Source organism: Pithys albifrons, chromosome 2, assembly GCF_047495875.1.
Source record: "Pithys albifrons albifrons isolate INPA30051 chromosome 2, PitAlb_v1, whole genome shotgun sequence".
NCBI lineage: Eukaryota > Metazoa > Chordata > Aves > Passeriformes > Thamnophilidae > Pithys > Pithys albifrons.
This window is the reverse complement of record NC_092459.1, coordinates 30531774-30552621: the sequence shown is the minus strand read 5'-3', so window position 1 is coordinate 30552621 and position 20848 is coordinate 30531774. Positions and strand designations below refer to the sequence as shown.

Genomic DNA, 20848 nt, shown 5'->3' with positions numbered 1-20848 from the left:
CCATGGCAGAGAAGCTTTTTCTCTTCAGACTACTGTCCCAGGTCACTCAAGCAATCTCCAAGACAGGCCGAAAAGAAGGGTACAGAGGTCAAAGACATGTTAGGAGTGAGAGCTCACTATGTAATAAGTAAGAATTGCCAGAAATCAAGAGGAAAGTGTGGAAGCGTGCGGTTTGAGCTGCACGTATTTATTCTACATGAATATACCCAAAGGGGCTACCAGAGACAATCCTGTATCCTCTCATTATTACCAATATTCTGAAAGTGTTTACAGCTAAGCACGTATGTGACACAGTCCAAGTCCAGATGTGATTTCCAGTAAAAAAGTGCCAAACTTCCCTGACATGGAACATCTGCAAAAACTTCAAAGGCTTAACTAGGATTCTCCAGTGTTGCATATTTTTAACTTTAAAATAATTTTCAAAATCCTTTAAAAACAGATGCATCTCCACTCAGAAGACCTGAGCTTGTATGTGAACTAGAAATAGATAATCTGTCTTGGGATGCCCTAATCATGACTTTTGCCTTATATTTACTTCTAAAGCAACACTGGTGAATGACTTTGAGACATGCATTCATAAAACGAAGTCATTAGACTCAGTGGATAAACTAAGGTGCAAAAAAGATTTAAAAATAAGTATTTAAAAACAAACAACACTACCAACACAAGCACCACAATAACAAAACAACCCCCTAAAGCCATACACAGCTAAAATATTAACCTGAATACGTTTTTCTTCATCTTCCCTCTTTTTCCTTTCTTCCTCTTCCTGTTTTCTCTTTGCCTCCATTTCAGATTTCCTATTACAAAAGAGAAGGAAATGAAAACATGCTATCATGATGCAAGTGAACGTGAGATAGTAAGAGGTAGAAAGCATCTTCCAGAAAACTGAACAGTAATCCATAAGTCAGTACAAGCCTGGTAAAAAGACACTACATGTAAAGTTAGGAAATTTTTCAAGTTCATCTGTATTTCGAGCTGCATCATATAATTTCTTCCATATGCTATTCTGACTCTTGCCTTATAAATCACTGGGAAAGGAAAAGTTTCAACAATGCACAGCACATCAGAACTACAATCCAAGTGACTCTCTAAGTCAAAGAGTATTAAAAATGACCTTATTAAAAAGTCTTTCCTATTTTCTTCTCATTCTACAACTAGCAACTTATTCATGACTCACAGACGTCTTTCCTCTTCTTCCTTCCTTCGTCTTTGTTCTTCCTCTTCACGTCTCTTTCTTTCTTTTTCCATTTCCTCCTGGATGCGTCGTAGCCTCTCTGCTTCCTCTTCTTGCTGCTTCTTCTTTTGAAGTGCACTCAGAAGGTGCTCAGAGCTTTTAACTAAAGCATCATATTCTTTCTGTATTTGTTCTCTAGTCATTATAGTGGTCTGCAAAATATTAAGGGGGTTATATTCTTTTGCATTTGTACTTTGTCTTTAAAAATATATACTGAAATAATAATAAGTGAAATGAGAGCATTGAGCACTATAATAAAATATATATACACTTCAGTGTGAGGAAGCTTGAGTCCATTTTTCTCTTTCTTTCCAATATCCTGAGGATCCGTTCCTGTCCTCTCTCATATAAAACCATACAAAATAATCTGCATTTCACCACTGAAATTAAACACAACTTCTCTTTAAAACATGCCTTCATATTTTAAATCTTGCCGTTTTAAGCAACAGAAATTAATTCTTACCACACTAGGATGAAAGCTGAGGCCTGTCCATATGCATTTCGCATTGTATTCTTACTGCTCAGGTGGTTATTTACAGCTCTGCCTTTTATGTCATAGCATAGAATAGTTTTTCTTACTATTTCTGCTAGCACTCAGAAAAAATGTCAGGCTGTGCTGTAAGTAACTTTTTAGGAAAAGGTATTAATAGCAAATGACAGTCTGAAATTACTTCAAAAAATAGGCTTTGGTACATACATTTTCAAACCTCACTGACAGCTACAATTTAATTTCATTTTACAATTCACACCATACTAAAAAACCTGCAATATAAGGTGTTTGTTGACCTTTTCTGAGGGTGTATCATTACGACAATTAAATTATATTATTTTCCTTAGAAAAGAGAACTGTAAGTGGACAGACTAACTCTACCATCTTTTCAACTAAGACTTTAAATAGAAAAATCTTAATAGAATTGTGACAACAATACACTAAGAATGCTATAATATTGCATGGAACAAAAATTCAAGAAACCAATTCTTTTGCAACATTAATAAATGCCAGAGTGCTTTCATTTTGTCTCTGTGCTTCTGTGGTACAAAACAGAACTAGAGATGCTGAAGCATAATCAGCAAGCTGAATTCTCTTTACTACCAAATCTGAAAAACCTCCTAACTGGAACAGAAATCTCTTTATTCTGGGATAGATGCTTGTCTATTCCAGCCCTGATTATGTTAAAACATTGCTAATATGCATTATTCCAGTAATAAAAGCAACAAGCAAATTACTGACAACATTTAATATCAACATGGCATTTTTGCTTTAAATTCTTCAGTGCCCATTTTGAAATACAAATAATAATACCATATGCACCTAGTTTCATGATTTACTTCAATTACATTCACAAATAATTTTAAACAGGATTTACCCAGTGACTGAAAATTAGGACCACTATATTAAAGTATCTTTTCTATCAAAAAAGATCATTGGTCTTCTACTTTGCATGACGTTTTATAAAGATTCCACTGATACGAAACTATTTCTCTCATTATTATCACATACCTTAATTTTGCTCATTAACGCATCAATAGAACACTCCAACTCCTTGACCTGCTTGCTTGTCTCTGCTTTCCCCTCCTTGAGAGCACTTACTACTTCATTGAATTTATCCAGTCTCTTCTTCAATGTACGCACTTTTATCAGGCCATCAATGCTGTCAAGGTAAGGTAGTTTATTTGTATCTTGAGATGTTTTTAGAAGGTGTCATTTTTAAAACTATCACTGATCACTCAGGTAGTGATAGGGGAGACAAGTTATGCCTTCCGACAAAACTCACACTCTTTTATGAAATTCAAACATTATCACATCAAGTACTTAAGTAAAGAAGCCTTTTGCAAACCGTAACTAAACCTGATTAGCAGTCAGTGACTGAAAACAGAAAAATGCCTTTATATTTTGACAACTAATGTGGGGTGTTTTGGTTTTTTCTCAATATTAAATCAGTAGTATCCACTAGAGGATTTTAACTGAAGTGGATAAAGACTGAGTAGTCAGATTTAATCAAAAAGCTAATGGGATTGAATCAGGTAAAACATAACTACACAGCAGGGAACACAGTCAGTGGACCCCACAGGAGTGAAAAAACAAGGCTGAGGAAGAGTCCAGGAAAACTTCTGCAGTTTTTTTAAGAACCACTATTGAAGGCAACACACAGGAATTACAACTCTGCAGACAGCCTTCCTAAACAGAAATCACTGAACAGGCAATCACAAAAATACAACACACAAAAAGTAGAAACTAAATCCCTTCATCAAAGATGAGTACCTAACAGCTTAAAATAAGGGAAAATGGCCAGAAAGGTCAAGGTTCAAAATTGAATACAACTTTTAAAGGATGTCAAGGAAAAGACTTTATAAGAAGCCCACTGTTGAAGAACAGAGTTGGATCTGTATCAAACAACATAGAGGTGTCAGCACAGCTTAATGACTGAAGTGTTTTTTCCATCAGTATTCCATGCAGTTAGCTAATGGAATTATTTAATTTCAAGATGAGACAAGACAGGCAGAACACAATTATTTCTAAGATAAAAAAGAAAGAGAGCCTATAAGGGAAGGGGTGAACAGCTAAAGGACAAAAATTAATGAGCTCAAATTTCATTTAGATGGACTTAACAAAGGATTTCTGAAAACTAGGCTGTCACTAAAGGATTTTATGGACCAAGAGCTACACAAACATTTCTTAGAAAAGGTTCAGATTTAGTCTATCCTTGGCAAAGAGCAAAGGAACACAGAACCTCTCCAAGTCTTCTTCAATTGTATTTAGCATCGTTCTATGATTTCAGATATATTTAGTTAAGCATAGTAAATCTCCTCTTCTTACAGTCACAAGAGAATATTATTTAGAAACTATTTTCTTCAACCAAGGAATAACTTCTTACCGTGGTTTGTGCTTTCTCTTGCAAAGCCACATACGAATAGTCTTTTGTATTTTAATGCAGGCACCGGCTCGATATTTTATCTTATTCTTCACTATAAAGACACAGAAGATATCAAGTCTCAATGTTTTATACAATTTAACACAACTCCTATATTACATGTTTCATAGCTCAAAACTTTATGTAGGCTACATGTATTTGAGAGCTTGTTCTATATTGAAACCACAACACTTAAGACACAGTAGACAGCAGAATTCACAATCTTGGGCCAAGCACAGAGGCTCCCACCCAAAACAAACAGGAACAATGAAGTGTGTGCACCCTTGCACAAATACACCATCACTTCTCTCCAGACTCACAAACATCAGTAACCTTGGTTAAGAGCCATGGCATCTAGCAAACAGGAAATGCTAAACTTGAAGTTCTGTGGTGAAGCGTAATCAAGTAGCCAATATCTGCTAGAGATAAGAAAGTGACTGCAACGTTGCAGAGCATTTCTCTACAACACTGGAATGAAAAAAACCCAAACAAGCCACAAAATAAAACCTCTAGCTGTTGTAATACAGACATCATCTAAAGACTCAACTGATTGGGGCGAGGAGGCAAGGTAAACAGAGAATCAAGGCACAGGCACATGCATATGTACTGTATATGTGTAACAATAAATGCAGTTTGTATAGATCTATTAAAGGAAACATAAGGATACACATTGACTTTAGTCATTGGCTGAGCACACAGTTAGTGAACATAGTGATATTTAACCACTGGATTTAAGTGGTCACAAAGCTGCACTCCATTTCTTGTGCATCTATTTCAGCTTTATTCTGGGGAAAAAAAATCTTTGCTTCTAATTTCTCATAAAACACTACAAAGAAGTAAGGCATATCAATATTATTTTCCTAGGCTTCTACTTTTTGGACACAGTGACGAACTTTCTGTCCTGTCTTACTGAAAAGTAGACTAAATGGAATTAATTTCTAGGTCAAAACTAAGATTTTAGTGTTGCAAATTTTGATGTCTGAAACTTACATGTTAAGAATTTATAAATTCTATTTGCCCCATTATAACCAGCAATAGATAATATCCAGTAATTGACAGAAGTCATGGCAGTGCTGGCCCAAATGCACTGGCATGAGTTGCTTTTTGTCCCCACTTTAATGCACCCTTTTCACCCTCCACGTTACTATAGATTGCTGACATTTTGCACCAGACCTTTCCACATCTCCCAGACATCTTTACTGAAGCACATCATAAGCACCAATCTCTGCTCCATAGCACCTCATTCCTACTCTGCACAGTAAACTTCAAAGCCAGGTTTGACAGGGCACTGGTCTAGTGGGATGTGTCCCTAACAGGGAAGGTTGCAACTAGATGATCTTTAAGGTCCCTTCCAACCCAGGCCATTCTGTGATGGCAGCCCAAGCACATGGAAACTGCGTATCAGCAGTGACAGGGACTTATTTGCTGATAAGCAGTAATTGCTGGAGTGAAGATGTTTGCCCTGTAATTCATGTTAATACTTTCAAACATGCAGTTTCTGTCTGGAAATGACAATCTCTGTGCAGGCACTTCCCAGAACTAAATGACTCTATGTTGCTAGCTAAGAGTGGAACTACTTCTTCCTGCTGATGCAGAAGTCTCTTCCTGGCAAAACCTGTACAGCTGGTTATTTATATGTGAGTATTAACTCAGGCTCTGCTAAGCACCCAAGCAGACTGCACACAGGAGACTGCTCGTGGACTGTGTGCCTCATTTTGCAAAACCTCTGCTGCAACCCCCCCACCATGTACCTAAGACAAAGGACAAAAAAAGCCCCCAAACAACTCACCAGCTTTGAAATCAATTGCTCAGACTCCTATATGTAACCATCTGCTATACATGTCCTTGGCCACATTTCAAGGTCATTATAATTGCTTTCTTGTCTTTTTAACAAGCATTTTGATTTAATAAAACATAAAATACGTACACTTAATCACCGAGAGAGAACACCATTGAACTTTTTTCCAACGACTGCAGATAAGCCAGCGATTCACTCGTTTAACCAGCTCTGCTAAGTGATCCGGATCAGACTTCATTATCTGATCGAACTCTGCAAACTAACCAATAAATAAAAAATGTTTTACAAATTAGGAGAACAGACAGTGTTAGACATTGTTATTTAAGATCATGCTGAATTAAGAAGTTAAAATATTTTTAACATAAATTGTATGTCGTCATATCAGCTTTCCACTAACAAAAGTGAGCAGATATATCTGACATGACTTCATTGTTTAATGATAACAGCAATGCTAACTGCAGATTTTTTGTTTGTTTGTTTCATTGATGCCCAACACTTGGTGTTTTGCATAATCCAACCATTTACTAATCACTGAAAATATTTATTGCCAAAATATTTTAAAATCAACTGTTTTTCTACATCCTGACAACTTAATTTGGCCTTCCACAACTTCAAGACACATCTAATCATGTATCTGGGGAAAAACTAAATCCTGAAAGCACTTCTCAATTTTTAACCTTTGTATAATAGTCCTGCTGAAGGCAACCTTTTCTGAAAATCCTGCACTTCTGCTTTTTAGTAATTATGAGAGTAAGAACATTCTTCTGGGCCTACAGTAATTTTCCTTTCTAATCACAGCAGGTCCCTACTTCATCTTCTTTCTCTGCATAGCAGCAACAATGCTCAGAATCACAGAATGAGATTTCAGCTATAAATACATTTTATTGGAAAATATTTCTTCTTTGCTCTGACTTTCTCTTTTTAATAGTCAACATAAGTCTGGGAATACAATCATTGCAGTAGAAATACAGCAGCAGCAACAGGACTATAAAACCAATTATATCAGTACCAATACTGGGATTTTCTTTTTAAAAAAATGCACAATATTTACAAAAATCCTGGGCAGTCTTAGGTTGACCACACCTTTAGGAATGTGTTCAACAATGTCACCTTCAAAAGTCCCTTCCAACTGAAATTATTCTGAAGATTGACACTCATGAACTCCAAGAAAAAAGATTACCTTGCCAGGCCTGAAAAACACCTTGGTTAGACCAAATTTGTAATCATTTTCATTCAATCCCAAGGCTTTAAATAGTGCCTGAAACACAGAAAACAGAAAGGATTATATTTTGCCTCCTTCAAAAAAGACAAGAAAATTCAAAAAAGCACAAAAACAATCCCACAATACATTTTCTCTCCTAGCTGATATAGAATTAATTTCTTTCTTACTTTGCAAAAAAGTCTAGGGTCCAGCCGAGCCAATTTTTCAGGCAAGTATTTCTTGTACATATTATATAGTTCATGAAATGAAGCTCGTGAAGGGAAACCACCTTGCATCAAATCCAGAACCGACACCATTCCTAAATTCACAGAAACACATGCACAAAGCTGGTATCAGTAACATGCAAATGAAATACTGAATTTTATGATAACCAGTAATTTATAACATATGCCTCAAAGACATTGTCCAGAGACTAAGACATGGAGTTCAGCTGGAACTTGATCCAGCCTCTAACATTTCTTGACAATGTGATCGGTCACAAAAAAATTAATATTGAACAGATGAGAAGAGCCCATACAATCTTCTCCCTGTTTGAGAGGCATTTAAGTAACACCAAATCCTGCAGAGGAATTTTTTTATTTTTCAGCAGACGTGACATTTTCATTTTTAAAGGGGAAAAAACCCAAACCAAACCAAACAAACCCCACTAAATAACGCTGAACTAGGCTTTTATTTTCATCATGTCAATGGTATTTGTGAGATATCGTGCAGATGCAACACCAAATACACATGCAGTGCTAGAACATTTGCTGTACGTGAAATAGGACATATCAGCTGCTAAGATGTTACTTTAATGTCCTGAATAATGTTCCTACACTTTGGCTGCAACGAGGACATCAGTAAAATCCAGACACAGTCCATAAAAAGCTTTAATTACTTCAGGCAGCACAAACCATGCCCGTTTTTGCTGCTGCTTTTCGTAATCCTACCCAAGAGAGGCTGCATTATTAGGTTTTAAGTTAACTCTTAACTTGTGGTTGCTGTCTTACAAACTTAATCTTTTGCAGATTTGCTTTCAATGGAAATTTCATTTGTTTATGTTAAGTCTTTTTCAAAAAAGATTTTATAACATTACATTTTGGCCTTTTAACATGACATTTCATTTGTATTACTAGACTATGCTTCATTTACTCTTGTAAAGAAAGCAGAGGTAGAAAACTGAGCTTGTCAAACTACTGTAAAGCATTACAATTGCTGTTGTTGGGGAGAGGAGCTAATTTGCTATTTGTTCCTCTCATGCCAAATGCTATTAACCTGAAGAGATCTACTACTAATGAAGTTAATGGAACTCTCAAATATTGAAAAGTTGTTAAGCTTTTGTGATGACAAAATGACATGTCAAGCATGTCAGCTTCTCAAAACCTCAACTGAAAGCCACTGAAAGTACAAAAACACAAAAAAGGGAAAAATATATACCAAAATACTTTGTTGAACAAACACCCTATAAAGAATGACAATGCCAGCACAACAATTCACAAGCAAGCAGTTCTTTCCACTGTTCAATGGGGCATGAGCAAAATTACTAAAACTCACTCTTGAAAATAAAGCTGTAAATTTGGAAAGCATCCAGCATTTCAAGAATAATGAAGATGGAGCATTACAACATGTAATGAAGCAACAGGAAAGTCTGTGCTGAAGTATCTGTGTTGAATGTTCAGCTCTGAATCAAATCAAGAGTGATATAAAGAAATTTTGAAAAAGTAAACCAAAATGATTAAACTCTATCATAGTATCTATAAAATGAAGGAAAAACAGATGTGGTTCAATTATTAGATCTCTCAGCTAACACTGACTGCCTCTAAATGCACACAGAAGTGTCATACACTTAGCTGTGACAGTAATTTAAAACAATTCTACTGTTCCAGACTGAACTGCTGCCCTATTAACACTGTAGGCAACTCAAAACTCCAGGTCAAGAAATCCAAATTTATGTACCAATATGGCTACATGGCTTCTTACACATGCACCTGGTGTCTGACCTCTCAGTATAATAAAAACAGTCAATGGAAATTATATCAACTCTTCTTGTAAAGTAGAGACCTTATGGCAGTTCACATGATTAACTTCTAGAGTTCTATTGACTAAAATGAGTGCTAAGTTACTAAGAATCTAAATAACTGTTCATAAGGCATAAATAACTTACCTTCAGTTCAAACAAGGAAATACTACTTTCACCTCACACATTTCAAACTTCGATTAATCTGTAATGCCCCAAGTAAAAAAAATAGGCAAAAATATCAGAGCCATGTATTACCTGAACACTGAAGCTGAGAGAGGATCTGTCCTCCTTCAAAATGGTGACTTGTCATCTTTAAATTAGGTTTGATACAGCGAATAAAGCTAGACCCCTATGACCAAAACAAGAAGTTAGCAGAATCTAAACATTTTAAAAATTCCTAAAATAACAGTTAATCATTTACGACTTATGGGTGATAGAAAAGATACAAAATAATAGTATTCTAAAATAGAACTGTTGACATTGTCATAGAATCATAGCATGTTAAGGGGTTGCAGTGAGCTTAAAGGATCATCTAGTCCCAACCCCACTCTTTTCTCTCGTGTATCAGTTTTGCACTGTGGTCTTGGTCTTGGGTCTTGATCTAACAGATCTCAATGCGAAAGCTATTCATTGGATCCTCAGTTTTGTTGAGTTTTCATTCAACTGTTCGTTCTAACATTAGTACAATCTAATTATGACTTACCAGTCTAGATACTACTTTCTACTACCCTCATTACCCCTTCTAGAGTCACATCATTTAAGTGTCCTCAGTTCTTCAGTTTACATCAGCAAACACTACCTGACTCCTGACATCAGAATCACACCAGATGAACTTGATCGTCCTTAACTTCTACATTTTATCACTTCCTTTGGCTCACAGCTTCAGTCTCCCTTTCCAGATGTTGTTCCAGTCTCCTCCCTGCTTATGACTATGAGTGCTTCCTCTACAATTTTGCCCACTGCTGTCTCTGATCTTTTCATATTCTTTAAGGACAACATTTTTGCAAAGCACCATCAAATTATTCAGATTTTCTATAACAGGTGACCACTAATGATAATGTTTTATAAAGCAGAAGAAAATTGGGACTGAGAAAACATAGTATTAATCCCGGTTTGCAGTGTCTTCTCTCTTTTTCCATCAGCTGAGAGTGAGAGCGTACCTGTCAAGGGAGCTCTACGTTAACAACACCTCCTCAGTCATGGGTTAGCTGAACTCAACAGTACAGCTTTTTCCCTGGACTGTGTGTCAGTTCCAGAGTGCTTTGTGTGAAAGACATTAGCTTTCAGATCAGTCTCATGACTAGAGTAAAATCTTGTATGTTGGCTGCATTCTAGCACAATGACCCTTTTGTTTCTCTTGGTTTCCTGCTTTTTTCTTTTTTTAACATAGCATAACCTTGTATCTAGGATTGGTTAGAACATGTGGTCAAGGGAAACAAGATTGTGTTCCTAAAATTCCAAATTCTAAAAGAAAATAGGCATGTTGAACCACAGGGAGGATTTCACAAGCTATCTAATTATATCAGCTAAATTAGTGAATACTCATTAGGAGACTAAGGTTCTTTGACCATCAGTGAAGTGAAAAATTTTATTTTTAATGGCTTTATGGAATGTGAAAATAGTAATTAATAATAAATTTTCATCTGCCTTTTTTCTAAATAACATTTCTAAATTTTCTGCAAATTAGTCATCAATGATAACCAATGAATGGAAAGAAATAAAAATAAAAAAAGGACATTGCAGTCCAGACAGATTTCATATTGTTATTCAAATTGTGCAACCTTCATTCTACAACAACTGTTTTAAAGGTGATGTGTTTCTGGGGTTTTTTTCTGAGTAAATCAATAATCATCACATGCACAGGAAGACCTTTCAAAAATGCCATGGAGCTGCAAACTCTAAAGCAATTCTAATCACATTTCCTGGAAGACCTACTGTTGAGACAATCTATTTTGACTTACATCAGAAAATTATGAACCTACATCTGTATATATACTTACAGTACTGTGAAGTTTCTCAAGAAGCAAATTTAACTGAGTCTGTAAAAGAACACAGGTATTTCAAGAGCCTTAACCACGGCACTACAGAAATACTCACACTGAATAGAGGTATAGCATTGCTGCATGCATGTTCATGGTTAGTAAGAGAGAATTTTTAAACCAAACATTCACAAATTTTAACAGACAAAATCATGCAAGTGTGCATGAATGGTCCCGAGGAAACTGCTTGTGTTTAATTGTACAACAAAACTGTATGGACTAGTTACTCACTACAACATAGTTATGAAAGAAATGTGCAAGTCCATTTGGGAAAACAGAAGAAATAATGACTATAAAATAAAACTATAAAAAAAATTAGACTGATCAACAACCACTTTAAAAAACATACACTGAAAATTTCTAGAATCCCAAATTTAATCTATAACAAACATATATTTGTATGTTAAATCATTAATACAGAGCCCATATTCTCAGGGTTTTCTTGTGTTTTTTTTAAAGTCAAGTCAACGGTTACGTGCAATAATCTATTATTATTATTTCCAGACTTCCAACTTTCTAATTCTCTGCTGATGACAATAAACTACAATTTTTAAATCACATTTACTGAGGCTGCATTTAAACATACTGTGAAAATTCTGCTGTCCCACTATTATTTGGGGGTAAGTCTTCAGGACAGCAAGAGACTTATGGCTATTAGGCAAAACAACTTACAGCTGCTACTGAAAGTAATTGGCAGAGACTTTAAATATTCCAAAACCACATCAGGAAAATAGCAATACTTCTACTTTAGAGATGTGCATTTTGTCACATAGATTACTTCTGTGTCAGCCTTTCTAGTTTACTAGTAAGCCCTAAACATATACACTGTAGCAGGACAAAATTCAGTATATCCTAACATATTCTTAATTTTCTGTACTGGAAGCAAAATTGAAAGGATCTGACTTTTGGCTAATTTTTTGAACCAGATCTCTTATTTACCTTGAATCCCAGAGACCAGATTTACATGGGTAGAATGCATCATCTACAGCTGCCAGTTGTCCTTCCAGTGGATAAAACTGTTTTGGGTTTTTTTAACTTAACATGGATGTGGTTAAAAAGAGGGAAGGAATGCCACAAGAGGCATGACAAACACTAATAACCTCCTGTTCAGTTCTCACTTACACATACTCTTTATATCTCAATTTGATTATAATAATTATGCTTTCTTAAGTTAGAAACACTTAATTTTGAAAGGGACAGCCTAATTTCCATCAACAAAATTATCCTGCTTGAGGAAAAATACCCCTTCCTTATACTCTGTGATTTGATAAGAAATAAGTCAGAGTCATTCTCAGGTAAATTTCTCTAATGGAATGTGCATATGAGTAAAATGTATTGTTAAAACTACTGCTCTTTGAATTGTCACGATTTAATTCATCATTAGCATAGTAAAGTAAAATCATCTCAAAGATTCTTGAATAGATCTGATGATGAATTAATCATTATTTCCTCAACTGATTTATGAAAATTAATTTTAATTAGTTATAAGGAAGGGATGCGTGAAGGATTTCATAAAGAGACGTCAGTGCAACATCATCTAATCATTGATATAATTGAAGAATTTTTAATTTCAGAATTTCAGACAACTGACTTACATACTAACTCACTAAGAATTCTTATTCTTAAAGAGAGGATGGGTCTAGTAAGATAAGAGAACTTATTCTGATGTCATCTGAAGTGAAATTTTCAAGGCTATTAGTGTTCATCAGCATCAACATGCTGTGTCTGGGAAGGTAACAATAAATGAATTACTGGAAGTAACACATACATTCAAAATGCCATGAAACTTGAAAACATTGAAAGAATTACAGATTTATGGGCCAGATCCAAAGAGGACTTTAGTTATGTTCTAGGTGCAGAGGTGAACACCAAAATTCAAAAGGCAATCCCAGAAAGTTTCCCACTCAATTTCTGCTTAATTTTAAAAATGTCTCCCTTTTTAATTCAGCTTTCTTTGGACATTGGCATCACTCACAAGTCCACATGTACTGGGGTGGTAAATCTGAGAGAAACTGAAAATCCAGATGGAACAAAGTGGAAACTATCTGAAAATGTCCCACAGTTGGTTTTATTTTAAAAATGCAGTTCTAAAAAATAGTGAATCTTACCTTCATCTGCAATAGACTCATGGCTGCAGGGTTTGCTCAGGACACAGCTTATCTGTACTCTATTTTTCAGTTTGCCTTCAGATCATGTATTTTATATTAAACCAATTGCTACAGTTTATTTCTACAACCTCTACAGAATAAGAAGGAGCAGGAAACAATCATCAGAGCAAAACTCAGGAGAGCAGGCTGCCCCACATCCAATTAAATGCCAAAACCCTACAAGCCAGGCTCTGTCTCCTGCTCTTCCTGGCCCCATGAAAATTTTATTTTTGCCTACATAACAACACACCTTCAGAAGGAGGTCAGACTGAGCAATATCTTTCATCAGACTGACCACTAACTTGGCACTCACTACAGGAAATACCATAGCTATAAAACACTGAATACACTGCAGACCTGAAGCAGAATACTATTGCCATAAAAAAGCAAGTGCACTGCTACTATGTCCTTCCTGTTCTTCAGCCTCTGTATCTTCACAGAACAGTTCCAAGTGCTGTCCCCAAGACATGATTATGCAAGAAGGAATTTATCTTGCAGTCCTGATTCAGCACTTTATCTTCCTATGGAGCAGAAATACTTTTCTGCTACTGACAGTGTCCCACTAACAGAGAAGGTAATTTGGATTGTCTAAGGCATGTTCCCCAGGGACTGTGTCAGGAGTCTAGCTAGGAACATGATGTGGGTTTATAGCTGTCCTAGATGAGGTGGCATACCAAAACTGTTGCAGCACTTGAATTGAAGGCATACAAATCCTTCATTGGATCTGGCCCAGATGTGTTGAGAAGAGCTCTTGCTGAAATTGCAGCAGCTCTGCCAATGGTAAATCCATGAGATTGAAAAATTTACCTGCAGCCCACGGTGTGCCTGCTTTTCATCTTTTAATTCCCCTACAGTTCTCTTTCTAGCCATCCTGAGCTGGAATAGTCCAGCTAAAATAAAACTGCTGAATGAGAAAAGGATGCAGAAAACATTTGGAGAAGACAAAGTTTGAAGGTCAGCTTTACAATAAGCAGAAGAAAGGAGAAAATGAGAAGCATCAGATTCAGGTATCGAGAAAGGAAACATTCAGCACAACGAACATCTTCCTGCGTAAGCCATGACTATTTCAGAAGAGGAAAAAAGTGGTTAGGTAGGTATTGAATTTTGAGAATGGCCAACTGTAGTGAATCAATACACCTTCTAGAAGGCACAATTAATTCAAATTTAAATCTCAAGACTTTATACATTTTGAATAAAGCCTTCATGTGGCTTTGCAAAATTCTGACTTAAAAATCACTATAAGGACTATTATGAAAGAGATTTTTGACCAAAACGCATAGCACATAGCTTGTGTATACTAGTTTCTTATAATTCGATAGAAAAAGAAGTCTATTTAACCAAATTTTCTTCTGAATCTCAAGTTACTGTTAGTTCTTCCAAGACTAGGTTCTACTTAATTCAAGTAACTTAAAACTGGCATACATTACAAGAAGATAAGAGTCTTTGTTATATGATGTTACCTTGAATTTGTTTCCCACACTGATGAAACTCAGTTTCCCAGCTTTTTGTTTGGGATCCTTGTTGTTGTTAGTGTTAGCTTCAAACAACTCTCGAACAAACTTGTCCTTGGATTCACATATAAGAGATTGAAGCGACATGTGCAAAGCATCATTGTTTTTTTCCACAAATTGCATCTGAAAAGACAACCCAAGAGATAATAGCATGTTTACTTTACTACCCAGTTACTTTACTCCAATAAGAGAATTAAAGAAAAGCAAGTTACACACAATTAAAAAATCAGCAAGAATATGTGGGGTAAATATTCATACATTATTTAAACAACTTTTCAACTGGTTCCACAAAACACTAATGACAGAGAAAAGACATTCTTAAATTTGAAGGATATTGGAATCATGAAACCCAAGGTAAGGTTTAGTGCCTTTTAAGGTATCAGCTGTGTTTTTGTCAATTACTATCTTTGTTTCCATTTCCAGCACTCAGCACATCATCACCTAGGAGTTCTGAGAAGCTTAACTCTTCACTGCTTGCAATACCATATAAGATCTGTAGTGAAATGGGAATTAACACACACACTTTAACTGGTACATCTACAGAGTTTGGAAAATGAAATAAAAAATGGTTATTTTAGTAGTACTATGACTATTTATGAACAGTTGATTTAATGAAACATATTGTCTCTTCCTACAAACTTAATTTGTCTGGTTTATTTGAACTGGATCTCTAACTGTCAGAAGTTAAGAGCAATAGATTACACTGAAATTCAGAAACCAAGACACAAGTATCCATTACACATTAACAAAATTCTCACCAGCTTTTGGTGCAACTTTAATAGAGACTTAGGTATTAATGAACAGAAGAGGCCAAGACTACTTAGAAGAAATTGCCAATTTTCCAGATATCCCATTAAAGGACTTAATGGTGATGAGAATCAAAGGACAAACGCAGGCCTCCAAAGTTCCCTTGGACCATGAAAACATAAGGCTAGAGTATGAATGCAGTCCAGTGAGTGTTCTCGCCAAAAACCAGATTGCGAGAACTGCCACAAGAGCAGTGAGAAAGACAAACAAATAAGAGAAGTACAAGGCAGCTACAGTCCAAAAGTTTTAAGGCTCAAGCTGACTAAGCCCCTCAGAGGGAAAGGATAAATTAAGTACAACATTTTAACACAGCATCTGGACCAAAGGTACCTCATATCTGATTAGCTCTGACAGATGAATTTATGTGATCAAATCCCTCACCACTGTTCCTGAAGACACTCTAAGACCTTATTAACATATCATGATTAGGTACACAGTCAAAAACAGAACACCTGAAACAAATAAAAATTGGCCCGAATTCTATTGGAATCACAATTTTATTGTTTTGATATTGACTCTGAGCAAGCTCAGAAAAATCATGTAGATAACACAGATTTCAACTTTCTTATTTGTAAAATGATCTACAGAATGTGTCTATTTCAAGACAGCACAGCAATCATTATCATTCTTGGAGTATTTTGAAGTAAATAAAAACAAACCCTTCAAGTACACATTTTTAAATGAGAAAAAAAGGTCTTTGGAAGTAGCTTCCTTCACACACACGGGAGTTACAGACAAGAACAACAAAGCAACAGGGATCTGCATTTTAACCTAAACTCTTATTTTTAAAAACTCATGGTTTAGTTATTGGCTTTCGATGTTCCAATATTTTCATATGATGAATAATAGTTCAAAACGTACAAGAACCTGGAATGTATTTTGAGGGTAGCAATTGAAGGTATTTTATATTCTTACATGAATGAGTCCGTTTCCAGTACAAATGGAATTATGACAGTGACCATGTGCAAAAGCATGCTTCAAAAAAGCTACTGTGAAGTTTAACAACACTTCTGTATCAAGTGATATATGTTCCTCTCCCCAAGATGCAAACATCTTTTAAAGCAAAATTCAGAGTACATCAATATATTTAATATTGACATCATTACCTATAGACTTGAAACAAACCTGTATACAAAATATATCACTAAAACTGTCTGTAACCAAAAAAGTTAAAAGAAACTGTCAATTCTGTTAAATACTCAAAAAATTAGTTTCAATGTTAAGAAACATCTTTAAAACGTCTGAATTTCACTTCTGATGAAAGTAAATTTTGTCATTTAACCTATATACACTGAAAAATATAAAGGTACTACAAAGTGTAACAAAAATAGTGTTTCTTAAGTAAAATTACCGTCTCGTAGCACACGGCTCCGGCAAAGTGTCGGATAATAAAGCCTTCATCGTCTCTGATGTTTCTATGAACAGCCAATTTAGACTTCCTAGGAATCTGGAATTAAGAAGTTGAATTACAAAGAAGAATTACAATGGATAATAAGAAGTTTCTTCTTAGAACATCACCATGATCTGCCAGGAATACCAGGTGTTAAAAATCACATTTCCTTTAAGTACAATTGTGATGATCACTACCATTCCTGTTCAAACCATGCTACTCCAAAAACCTAATTTCCACCTCTTTCACACTTTTAGATACATCACATTCAAAATACAAGTCATCAGGATTCAATTTTGGTTTTGCCTTTAATCAACAACTTCTACACCATTCATTCCACAGCTGATGAAGAGCCTTGTTGTATGAACAGCATTAGAAAGAAGCTGAAACTATGGCTTTGGGTGGTATATTTTAACAGGCAGCCACTCAGATGATCACACATACCAACAAAATGTTTCACTGCACAGCAATCCAGGTAAGCAAGACTAAGTGGAAACTTGATGAAAGGTAAATGATAACAATTTTATTTGGCTTCCTTTGCTTGCATTTTTTTCAGCATTTTTTTAAATTTCAACAGGATTCATGTATACAAATTGCAGTAAATTGCATTAACCTTCATACAATGCTGTATGTTAAAAAAATAAATCAACAAAAAGGTTTTCCTTGTATGATCTCTGAGGTTGCTAGCTAAACACACCATGTGAGTCAAATATTCTCCAAAGGAAGCAAGTTTTAATAACTCATCTGATATAGAACAATCTAAATTAAAATGTGGTTTTATTTCCTTTTCATGCTTCACATCTTAACAAACTTCAAATGTAAGTGAAGAATATGGCTTTAGTTTCAGCAGGATACTAGAATTCCTTGAAGACTTGAAGCCTTCGGTGAACTTTTCATCAAATATAACAACCAAACCCATCCTTAAAAAACAAGTACGGATTGTGCAGACAGGAGCTGTATGAGATTTCTTAGGAAAGGTTTTCATTAAATTCAAGTGTTACTATCAACTGTTCCAAGAACTATTTTATTAAAACAAAACAGACAGCAAAAATAAACCTACTGAGAGCCTGAAATGGTCCTTGTGTTTTTGATGCACAACTGAAGTGAAATGCTGGTCGCTTGGTTGGGGAAGACGATTTTCTTCATCCAAAATATCCAGTACACCTACTAATTTTGCTTCAATCAAATCTATAAATAAAAAAGATATTTACAAAAACTGAATATATAGACTTGTATCAGAACTGAACATTACAAGTGTAAATGCTGCTGATCTGATTCTGTATAAAAGTATGCAGGGAAAGCCGTTAACATAAAGTACTAGTAGTCATTGCAAATGAATTCTACATATTTGAATTGTTGGTTTAATTGACATTCCTATATATACACCAAGTTCTAACTCCTAACACAGGAAACAGAGGGGGAAAAGACCAGGTACAGATTGTTTAATTTTTACTCTCAGTCTGAAATTGAATTTAATAAACTAAATTCCCTAGTGGTGCCTAAAGTTCCCAATGTATGAACATAGGTCTTTCTGGGATAATTGCTTAGATTGTTGTGGGGCAGGACATTTGTTTCATCACATGTTAAAACTAAAGGCTAATACTTCTGTTGACAACAAAATCCAGGGAGAAAAATGAAATGCATTTGTTTGAGGAAAGGAAGACCAGACTCGAGCATGTAGTGGTGGTTTCACAATTTTTAACAACTGTATTGCTTTGACCTCTCACATACAGATACAAAAGCCCTTGAAAGCCAACACAGAAAATCATGCTCTTGAAACTATTAGACACATGAATTTTTTAGCTTTTGAAACTTTTTGCCATTGTCTATGAAACTCTTCTGGTAAGAACTTGTACTATCTTTTTCTTATGTGGAAAGGAAGAAATGACTAACGCTTGCACTGCAGCAATGCCTATGAACCCTTATGATTTTGAATTGTATGAGGCTATATATAAAATCATAAAATTACTACTGCTATACATATGTTGCCTTTTTACCTTGCAGCTTTCTGCTGCATGATACCAAGAACAGCTTAACATTTCAAGAAATACCTACCTATACAGTCCTGATTATCTACATAACGCACTTCATTAACCCCCAGGCCTTCCTTCTGGTAAAGTTCTTGCTCCTATATTAAAAAAAAAAGTAATTGCAAAGTCAAAACACCACTCACCATTTTTAATAAACATGAAGCCATTTTAAAATACAGCAAGAATCAACACACATTCGAGAATTTCCCTACACAGCTTAATATATTCCAACTTTATCACCTTAATAATAAGCCCATGCATTTTAAATATTCCTAGTAGGTACAAGAGATTGTCCAGAGTCTGGAAACCTCATTTAGGGAAGGATAAAAAAGAAGTAGAAATAATATTGTTGATTTGCAAAAAGCCATATTCTTTTCTGACACAACCAGATGTCACACAGTACAAGAACAGTTTGTCAACTGATTTTTTTTTTAATTCAAGCATAATGTACAATCTCATGAAAAGCAGTACTACTTTAGGTATCTCTTCACCAAAACCAATAAACCCTCAAATACAACAGTAAAAAAATAAATCCTCAAATATAACACTAAATACATCATACCTCTTTCAGAATTCTTTCATTAAAAAACTGCTGCAGTTTCTCATTACAGTAGTTTATACAGAACTGTTCAAAACTGTTGTGTTCAAAGTATTCTGAAAGACAGAAGTTAAACTTTTATGATAAACCAGTGTTCCAAGAATTTATATTAAATAGCAAATAAGAGGAGCTTCACAGTGCTAATATTTAACCATGTGTTCAGATCCATATCTGTTTCTTTCAGCAAAATGAAACCTTTTACAGATTTTCAAGTTGTACACAAGACAGATCTAAAAATACTACAGCAGATCATATTTCCAAGACAAATGACAGACAGTTGGCAGCAAACCAAAGCAAGATGCTACCATACAGTGAAATTGTACCAATACATTCTCAAGTATCTATGCTACAACAGGTTGGCACAGGAGGACATCACTGCTCTAAAGACCCGAAAGCCAGAATTCCCTTGAACAACCTTAGAAGGGACAGAGCACACCACATAACATGCCCTATTCTGAATCTCAGTGAGCCAACAGGACAAAAGCTTTACAAGAATCGTTAATGTCAAAAAGAAAACCCCCCCACCCCTCATTACAGAATACATCACTAAATCTTTGGTGGCAACAAATGACAACTAGAAATTATTTTAAGTATACTTACCAAAACCAGCTATATCCAGAACTCCAATGAAGAAAGAAGAAGTCTCAAATGGAAAACACTGGTTTACCCTTTTCACTACATGGTCAAACAGATGACTATACACTGTTTTAGCCAAGGCATCACGAGCATTGTTTGCTTGTTCCACTTTCAAGGGTACCCTAGAAGAATAAAATACAGATCTTACTTTTTAGAATTCCTTACTCTGACATGCTGAGATTAGACTCTAAACTTAAAACTTTCAATTACTGTAAATTAGGATGCAAAAAAACCCCTGAGCTTCAGGCCAAGGCAGGAAAAAATCTTACCATGCTAGATAAACTTAGCTGTAAAAGAGAAAGAAGAATGTTTCACTGCTCTCAGTAGAAATGAGATTCTGATGTTTTCAGAGTAATTTATTAGATAATTAGAACATATATTAAGAATTTCCAGAGAAAGAAATTAAAATCTATACATTCCCATCAAACAAAAAAATTCAACTACTTCTTTTAGAGCTATTTTGTTAGAATAAAGCCTATAGTTTAGTTTTTGCTCTGACATCTTTGTCCCTATGCTTCCATG

The 20848-nt window shown here is 35.3% G+C and overlaps 1 protein-coding gene across 4 annotated transcripts in view; it reads right to left on the bottom strand.

Annotated features, from left to right (window-relative positions):
* Window positions 1-20848, bottom strand: part of MYO6 (myosin VI) — a 113091-nt gene that overhangs the window by 20427 nt on the left and 71816 nt on the right. For all 4 annotated transcript variants that reach the window (XM_071548637.1, XM_071548638.1, XM_071548640.1 and 1 more), the window contains exons 13-27: window positions 20291-20448; window positions 19655-19746; window positions 19118-19190; window positions 18123-18250; window positions 17024-17119; window positions 14815-14988; window positions 11169-11207; window positions 9424-9517; window positions 7337-7467; window positions 7128-7205; window positions 6077-6206; window positions 4114-4204; window positions 2739-2889; window positions 1181-1389; window positions 722-800 (exon numbers count right to left, since the gene is read on the bottom strand). In XM_071548637.1, the coding sequence (XP_071404738.1) occupies window positions 722-800; window positions 1181-1389; window positions 2739-2889; window positions 4114-4204; window positions 6077-6206; window positions 7128-7205; window positions 7337-7467; window positions 9424-9517; window positions 11169-11207; window positions 14815-14988; window positions 17024-17119; window positions 18123-18250; window positions 19118-19190; window positions 19655-19746; window positions 20291-20448 (1723 nt within the window). The remainder of the gene's footprint in view (window positions 1-721; window positions 801-1180; window positions 1390-2738; window positions 2890-4113; window positions 4205-6076; window positions 6207-7127; window positions 7206-7336; window positions 7468-9423; window positions 9518-11168; window positions 11208-14814; window positions 14989-17023; window positions 17120-18122; window positions 18251-19117; window positions 19191-19654; window positions 19747-20290; window positions 20449-20848) is intronic.